Source organism: Schistocerca cancellata, chromosome 2, assembly GCF_023864275.1.
Source record: "Schistocerca cancellata isolate TAMUIC-IGC-003103 chromosome 2, iqSchCanc2.1, whole genome shotgun sequence".
Taxonomy (NCBI): domain Eukaryota; kingdom Metazoa; phylum Arthropoda; class Insecta; order Orthoptera; family Acrididae; genus Schistocerca; species Schistocerca cancellata.
Window position 1 is genome coordinate 844,916,324 of NC_064627.1, and position 9,314 is coordinate 844,925,637.

Sequence of the window (9,314 nt, forward strand, 5' to 3'; positions counted from 1 at the left end):
CTTGGGTGGAGGGTCGTCAACAGGAGTAGAACTAGTCTGACTTATGCACCAGGGGACTGTGTTGGGGCCCATTCAGTTCGTGTTGTATATTAGTGACGTTGTGACATTAATAGTAAACCCAATCTTTGCAAGGATAATGCCATTATCAATAACGCAGTACTGCCAGAAAGCAGCTTCATGCGTCAGTCCCATAAGGACACACAAGATTAGACTGAATGCAGTGTTGACAGAACCGTTTAAGCTGTCATTCTATTCAATTCTGTAAACATTCGAAACGTGAATGGAACGGAAAGTAACCCTAACTCATGGTATGGTGTGTATGTACTCTCTGCCACACTCACCACAGTGCATTACAGTGTATTGACGTACAATAATGAGTTACTGATAAACACCGCCGCGTTTTCAGAGGACGCCTGCATGAAAACTACCAGACACAGGGAAACAGACACGTTTCAGTGGACAGGTGCTCAATATGGGCATCATTTATGATGCAGATAACTTCAGTATATGCCTGAACTTAGTTCGAGTCGCTTACACGAATTGTACTCGGTGGCGCGACAGGACTTTGTTCTGGAAATCTCTTCAGTGGGTTTCCTGTCTGTAGGTGCGAACTAACTTAATGCGACAACATGAAGTAGATGAATTATCTACCTGTTCTGATATACCTGCTCTATGGCACCTTCTACAAGTCAAAACTTGGCAAAGATGCTCTATCTAACGTTACGCGTCATTTTCCCGTGTGTCTTGCAGTTTTCTCACAGTCATTCACAGAAGATACTTAATAATAACTGTATATATCGTACCACGGTGGGTGGTAAATATTTCACACAGAGACCAAGGGTCCATTAAGCAAGTCGGTTCAGGGACTGTAGGCTGTGGACGTTATTCAGAGATGAAATGAATAGGCTTGCACAGGATACATTAGTGTGGAGAGTTCCAACAGACCAGTCCTTAGACTGCTGTGTGCATGTGTGTTTTCATGGTATTTATGTATGTTCACCAGCATGTAAGTGTTTTTGTGCAATACACATTTTTTGCCTTTGAATTCATAAGTACGAGCAGTGTGAATTTACGCTTGTGTGATGTATGTACGCCATCTACGAGCTCGTAGACTAATGGAATAGCTGTTTTGTTATGCAGAGTGACAGTATTCAAAAAATATTTATATATAAATGAATTTAGTTGTGTAAATATCTTTTTAACAAAAGTTATAGTTAAATTCCTCTTAATTAATGAAGTTGTAGCTTAATTTTAAATTTTTTTGCCTGTACTTGGCGTATCACTTCTCTCACTTAAAGAGTGGTAACTCACATCCCAAATTAGGAGTAAGAACACACTAATAAAAGAAAGTAAGTGACAGTGTCCTCTTCGTTCCGTTCACAGGTACCGTACTAAGACGATGATAGAGTTCATCACCACTGGAGTCCACTCCCCAGACAACTTCCGAGTACTGGGCCCACTCAGCAACCGGCCCGAGTTTGCCGAGGACTTTGCATGTCCTCTCGGCTCCCGCATGAACCCGCTGGAGAAGTGCCAGGTGTGGTGAAGAGTCCAGCAGAGGTGCCGGACTGTCGGAAGCCTGATGCTGACAACCGGCTGGAGCCGCTGCCATCCACACACGAATAACGACAGAGCGAGAGGAAATCTATTGGCTCACACCCCAGCTGCAGAACTGTCTGTGGGGCCTTCACTGTTAGGATCGTCCAGATCCTATGGTTTCAGCACACGCTCAATCGAATTTCCATCTGTGTGTGTCTGCGTGTTTGCACCATAATTACCTGCTCCTGTTTGGAGTAGATAAATAAACCTGTGTGCAGAAGCCATTAGTTTTATCCTAAGTGTTAATCAATTATTGTAGCTACTGCAGTCTATCTTACTAATACTCCACATTCATCTAGTGGAATAATATCAGTGGAAAAACTACACCAATAACAATGTGTTGTCACACATATGGTTTAATGACCGCCATCTTCAGGTGAGAGGCTGCTGCTCCTGAGAACAGTTGAAAACTAGTGCTAAACCCGCAAATGTCGTCCCCGAACTCTACACGAGGCACGCATCGCCCACCACAAGCGATGCTCTCAAGACCGAACTTGTGGCGCCACCCTTAGTGTAACACTGGCGCCAAAAATACGTTGCACTCGAAGACGAACCTCAAAGACTCAAGCCGATCACACCAAAGAACATTGTGTTTCGATGCTGGATATCACAGCGTTCCACATCCCGCTAAGAGAAAACCTTTGTTTCAATTAATGAAATTTTCTGTTGACCTAATTTCAATTACCTTTTTATGAACACTCTTCAAAATCCAGACGTACCATAAAATATCAGGGTATCTCAGTATTCTTCCTAAATCTTTCATTTCAACAATTCTCCACTCTCCTTAACTGTGCAAATCGACCGGCCGATGTAAGCTTTCCCCAAATGACCCAGAATTTTGGGTTTGCCAGGATTTCAAAGTCCTAAATCATCCTTTATAAAGCCAGGTAGTGCCCTAATCTTGATAGGTAGGCGGAACACATTCATAATATGAGATTTCCTTAAAGTGAAATCTATGTCGAAACATACTGAATATGTGCCACACATCTGTCTTCCTCCTCATTCATCTCCAGGGATGGCTCAAACTGCATAGCCTGATGAAACCTTTTTCTCAGAGTATCCATTTTATTTAAACACAGCCGCCAAATGCTGCAAATTCCTAGGTTAAAACTGGTGACTCGAAAACGCCGTATGTTCCGCGTACTAGAGTTTTAAGGACACCACGGTGTTGGTACGGCTGGTGGAAGTGTCATTTTATGCAGATAGCGATCAGAATTTGTCGATTTACGATAAACGCTACGTGACAGATTACCATCATGTTTTCGGTTAAACCCACACGTCCAAAAAATCGATGCTTCCCGTCACCTTCAAACTCCGTTTTAAATTTAATGCTGGGAGGTAGACTGAAGATAAATCATCTAAGAACATCGTGTCTTTTGGGCAAGACGATAAATATATCGTCAACGTATTTCAAGATGTACACTGGTTCGAAAGCTGAAGTCCCCTATGCCGTATCCTCGAAGTATTTCATAAATAAATTTTGATCTATAGAAGATTAAGGACTACCTGTAGCAACCCTGTCATTCTGAACAGTATCATTTAATGAAAAACATGTCGATGTCAACACATGACTACAAAGCTGCACTAATTGCTCATCGAGTGTTTCCCTAATCACACTCTATTACTCTTCCAAAGTGACATATGTGACTAAAGCTACCACATGGAAATTCGTAAGTAAATCCTAAATGTCTATGGGTGGCTTCGAGGATAGGACAATGAGCTTTGCAACAAATGTGCTCGAGGAGACACTATGATAGTTTATTTTTGGACTATCCCCACGGACGTGATGCTGTAACCGATTTATGGACAATTCAGCTGTCTTCATACAAGAACTAAATTGGTCATGGAGCACTGAACTGACGAGAAGGTATCGTTTTGGGACATAATCGTTTACAAAAATCATGGTGGTACTCTGGGACATAGTGTCCACGAAAAACCGACGAATACTGATAGTTACCTGCATACAAAGAATTTCCACCCATCGTACCAATGCCATAGCGTGTTTGGAACTCTAGTACGCAGAGCGTATATTATTTCCGACACAGACAGTCTAACACAAGAAGTTTGAGACTTGTGGCTGTGTAAAGGAAAATGTGTACTCTGAGATGCAAATATGGTGTCTGGACCACCGTCAGAAATGCCTGAAGCGGAGCGTAGATCTGTGGGCTTTGTTCCTTTGTGGTGCAAGTATAGGCTATCCTTTAACACTGAAATAATTTTGAGGAGATTTTACATTAAGAGTGTGTACCGTCCACCCGTCAAGGTTAGGGCACTGCTTGACTCTATTAAGGATGATTTGAGACTTAGTAGGTATTGCACACACAAAATTCTGTGTGAACGGGGAAGGCTTACGTAGACCTGTGTGTTTTTGCTGTTCCGGATATGTGCAAAGAAAATCGCCGTCACTAGGCGGTCAACAGCTGGAGAAGTCGGCAATAGCGGAAAATTATTTAAACGAGATACACGGGATGAAATTCAACGATACGTTTTTGGGAACAGTGTTTGTAAAGATTTGGTTGAGTTTATGTTCACAGACAATTTGATCAATGGTGACAAAGGATTTTGTCTTAGCAGGAAGTGGAACCCTGTTTTACCTAGCATCAAAACACAACGATCTTAGGTTCAGCCGGCCCGAGAGTTTAAGGATACTACTGGACTACCATATATGAATGGCGTCGGAGTGGTACTAGGGGCGGCATAAAGAGCCAGTCAGGGGGGTAAGCAACTGTGGTGCATGACGCATGCACTGTGTATAAGTCCGGCCTCAGGATTAGCTTTCACTGAGACTCAGCAGCTGCTTTCCTGTAAATGAGAGACAGTGGGTCCACGAAATATTGATTCAAGTCGATTTTGAGTGCCGGCAGCGAAAACCAAGGATAGTACCAGTGTGTGAAATTTCCATAGGCATTTATTTTCTCTGCATGTGTTATTCGAGCATTTCACCAGAGAGCAGACAGAATTATATATCAATAAATGACAGTTTCTGCTACCTTTCATATGCAATGAACAAAAAAGCTTTTACCGTATACCATCTCAGTTTTTCGGTACTGTGTGTATGAATTATGTGGGAAGGCTGCGCAAAAATTATGAGATTACAAATATATCAGTTACTCTCCAGGTATGTGGCAGGAGGACTTGTGTGAAAATTAAAGTACGAGACGTTCATTCTTCAGGAAGGTGAAAACTGTCCAGTTAGCAATTTTGCCATATTCGAGAGCAGCTAATGCATCATGCAGGCGCTGGAATGTTTTTAAATGTGTGATGTAATCAGTACTGCCTGCAATTAGTGAGGGATTTGATCATACCATATATTCCCATCTGCTGGTCTCGTTGAAGGTAATCCTCAGAAGGCATAACCATATTTTCACTCCGTTAATGGAATGTCACTTGTCACTGGGGCTGACGTGTTAGATACGCTTCATGAATAGACAGAAGACGTCGTCGTGCTGTCCACGACTATTATTATTATCTAGGCAAGATAAGGCATTTGTACAAAAGCCCAGTAATATCATATTTAATTATCAGCCATAAACTTCAGGACCGTGTTATGTCATTAAAGTACTTAATGGTGATACTAGCAGTAGGTATGAAGGGGGACAAAAACATGATACCAGTAACGGGATTGTCAAATGGAAAACTGAGATTTACTGTGACAGTTCTGCTGATGAGTAATGTATTGGTAATGGACAGCACATGTAAGACACTATTGCGTCCATGTCTGGAGTACTCCTTATCTCGCAGGTATGACGGCATATGTCAAGAGATATCGGGAGACATGTTTCCAGAATCATAATATACTAGCAACGTCTATAGAGAAGTGCAACAGATATCTTCGAAGAACTTAACTGAGAATCTGTTGTATTCCAGAATCTTGTTGCTAATATTTGATGACCTGGTACTGGAATAAGCATATGGGACGGTTTGTAAGGTACCTAAAATGTCTTTTGTGACACGTGTATCTAATGTTCCGTAATGAATGGAAGCAAGGAATCAATTCTCAAGAAGAATATTTAATGAAAGAATACAGGTAATACATTCCTCAAGGTTGCACCATGGGATCTTGTTAAGAACAACAACGATCGAAATATAAAAATGAATAATTTAATGATTCACTCTATGTAGTGTCAATTTTAAATAATTAAATAGCTGAATAAATGTATATTGCAGAATAATTGCGGTCGCCAGCTCAAAAACGAGAAAAAATTAAACCTTATTGATGACTGACGTGTGTTTCAAATCACGTAAAAATTGGGAGTTAATATGAATGCAACAAGTGAACAAAATACACTCAAGTGCGTTTAGACGATAAAGACCCGTGTAACACGAATAAAACGACATTGATTTGGAACATGCAGATATTATTTGTAGTTACAGCCACCAATACTAGGTAATGATCAGGAATACTTTATGGAAACCATGTTGAATTACGTAACTCACAAAATCGCTGTCTATTAGAAAATACACAAAATCATGCCCCAAAAAAATTACTGTTCCTTAATGGTTACTTATCAAATGAATGTCATAAATTGTTTCATTTATAGAAATAACCATTTGGCAGTACACATTATCTGCAAAACACAACATAAAAGCCTAAAATTCCTTTGGCTGCCATAGCGCCAACATACTTTTATCATTGAAATACAAATTTCTTTGAAATAACTTTTCTTTTGGCTGATTGTCTGCATAGCAGTGCAACACTTTATGAAGAAGTATAATTACTGCTGCCTCTTATTCCAATAATTATTTGAATGAAATAGAGCCATAAAATTAGCTAGATTTAACTTTTTTCATTATTTCTTCCACTAATGAGTTTCTTGGAAGTACTGGTGAAAGTCTGGGATCCTACCTATGGTTAATGACTTGGTTTAACTAGCTTCACTCACAAGTTAATGATTTGATTGAACAGCATTCTAATTTTCAATAAACTGACTAATTCACTGGCAATCCTCGCACAAAATATATAGTCTCCCCCCATAAAATTCTGTCATTTTTAGACGAAAATTACATAATATATTATCTAGGCGTATCGTCTGCTTTTTGGGTTTGTCAACTACACGGCAGAAGTTAAGAAGCCTTAACGTATTTAGCAAATGGTTCCCATTTCTATTCATAAGCCCTAAGTTCATATTTGTACTACTAAATATTGTGTAATCTTTGAGTACCAAGAGGACTGGTTCCTCCAGCAGTTCCACAAACAAATATCCTCGTAATTCAGGTGGTAGTTTACCGAAACAATATAATTTACTATTTCGGCAACATTGCAGGTGCAGCGTCAAATTTTGCATTAACGATCTTTGATTTTTTACATAGGCAGATAACCATCATGTTAAGCACTTGTTCTACAGTAGCTGGTTGCCAGTCATAATGATGTGGCTACTTGAATTTAGTTCTTCATGGCTAGACCAGTGCTCATTTACTGAAAGCATACTGTGGTTTAAGTATTCCAGCCAATGTTCAACTTTATTGATTAGTAGTTGAGAGACTCTATATCAGTATTCAAGAAACCTACATTATGTAGTGTTCTATTAGTGAAACGAATTTCTTGAAACTCAGGTTACGAACATTTCTTCTTCTCCTTTTTCCTTTTTAAGTAAGTAGGGCATTTTCATGCTGTTTGTTATCTTCAGATCCAGTTTTTTCCTTGAAACTCTTTGCTTCTGATTGGTCCCTTTTCCTTGGCTAATTGATTTGTTGAAGAGTAATTATGCAGAGGGAGTTCACTCTTTTGGTCTGTGAACAAAGAATTCTCACGCCGTACCTGTGGATCTGTGGACGGAGTGAGCTGCGATCTTATTTCTGGTCCCCCCTCTTGTGCTCCTTGGTTCCAGCCTGTAGTTCAAGTACTGCTGTCGCTAGTGCTGGTGGTGCTTCTCCTGATAGTATTGTTGGTATTTCCATTACTGATGCAGTGGCCTCGCCGTTTTATGAAGTTAACATAAAATTGCGCACATAATTTCAATAATTTGTTTTATTTTAGAGTTTAGGAACATTCTACCACGAATACGTAAAAGCATACCGAGCCTTGTGAATCATTTCCTTTGCACTAATTCCATGTCAAGAAAGTGTGTTTCCCGATGCCTAACATATTTTAAGAAATTGTCAGTTGGCCTTAATAGTTTTTAGAGGGATGACTGTGTGAAGTTGTATTTGTGCAGTGTTCCTGTAACTATAATGGTGTGTAAAACCTTACTATGATGTGACACTGCCAAGTTACGTGGCTCGATGAAACTTGGACCGTACGTAAAAAGGATTGCTACGGTATAGTACACAAAGTAACTGCAAGAATTACGCAATAAGACGATTAGAACTGACTCTTTTGACTATAAAAAAAATAATTACACTAACGCCAGTACAATTTATGATTGTGCCCTGGATAATACAAATGGGGGAAACGGTTCTTAATAGATCACCACAGACAGCAATGCGTGCTCTACAATGTGCCCCATTCTGGTCATATGGTCGATAGGTGGTAAGGGGATTCCTTTCCGTCACCAGCACAAAACTGCTGGATGGTCATCTGTATATGTGTACGTGCTGCTACAATATGTCTCCCCAATGAATCTCTCTAGTAATCGAAGAGTTTTAAGTCGGCAGAATGGACAGATTAGAGGGGAGGGGGAGACGGACAGAGATAGGAGTGGGATGATATGGGCTGAAGGAAGGGGGGAGGAAGACATGCCCTGAGGGTGGTTGCTTGCACAGGAGATGGACAAGCAGAAAGGGGGGGAGGAGGAGGTGTACACACAGAGGTGAGGGGATGAGGTGGACAGTGAGACAGTGGGTGAAACAAAAAAAATTGAACAATACAGTTTCTTCTCCACAAACTAGGCCTAAGTGAAAAAGTAAATGAGTGTGTATCTGTCACACTGCTAAGCATTCGTTTGGACCCTCAACTGAAATTGGATGCACACATGCACCTGTTGTGAATTAAACTATCCCATATGATTTGTATGCTACACAAATTAAAATGGTGTGTCACTAAGAGACGGCTTGAGTCTTCATTTTATGCTTTCTTCCACTCTCACTTAAATTAAGGGCATATCCTGTCTGGCAACTCAAATTACGTGAAAACAGTGTATATGTGGGAACAAGAGTAGTAACAACAGTAATTACAGAGAGTCGTTGCAGCTACATTTTAAAGAATTAAAAATATTAACAAGAATAATATAGACTTAGAATGTACTAGATAAATTAAGTCCAAAAATAGCTTCAAATATACCGGCATAAATCTATATACTCGAAATAATGTACTCTTGTCAGTGAGATATCTACCGTACAATTTCTTTGAGAGGTATGTAGAGGATCTATTAACCGACAACTGTGTTTATGAAGTAGATGCATGCTATAGTAGTGTGGATTCCTAACGAAACATTTAATTTTTAATGGAAAATATAAATGTAATTACTAATGTAATAGGTCATTATGGTAGACATATCAAAATCCATATTATGTAGATGAATAAATATGAATACACATACATGGATTACTGCTACTTACATATTTCTTATCAAAATACTTTTCATTCGGCATGTAGCTATGATATTCTTCTGGTGTGTAAATGAGCTACACTGTGCTATCTACATGTGGCAGAGTGTGTGCTTTCGAATTCGTAAGGGACCAAACTACTGAGGTCATCGGTCCCTAGACTTACCCACTACTTACACTAAATTATGCTAAAAACAACACACACACCCATGCCCATGGGCTGTCAGAGC

At 39.9% G+C, this 9,314-nt stretch overlaps 1 protein-coding gene across 1 annotated transcript in view; it reads left to right on the top strand.

Annotated features, from left to right (window-relative positions):
* LOC126162760 (neprilysin-2-like) overlaps positions 1-8,583 on the top strand; it is a 219,531-nt gene extending 210,948 nt beyond the window's left edge. Inside the window, exon 15 of the mRNA XM_049919448.1 lies at positions 1,384-8,583. Coding sequence (XP_049775405.1) covers positions 1,384-1,546 — 163 coding nt within the window. The 3' untranslated portion in view covers positions 1,547-8,583. The remainder of the gene's footprint in view (positions 1-1,383) is intronic.
* Positions 8,584-9,314: the final 731 nt, after the last annotated feature.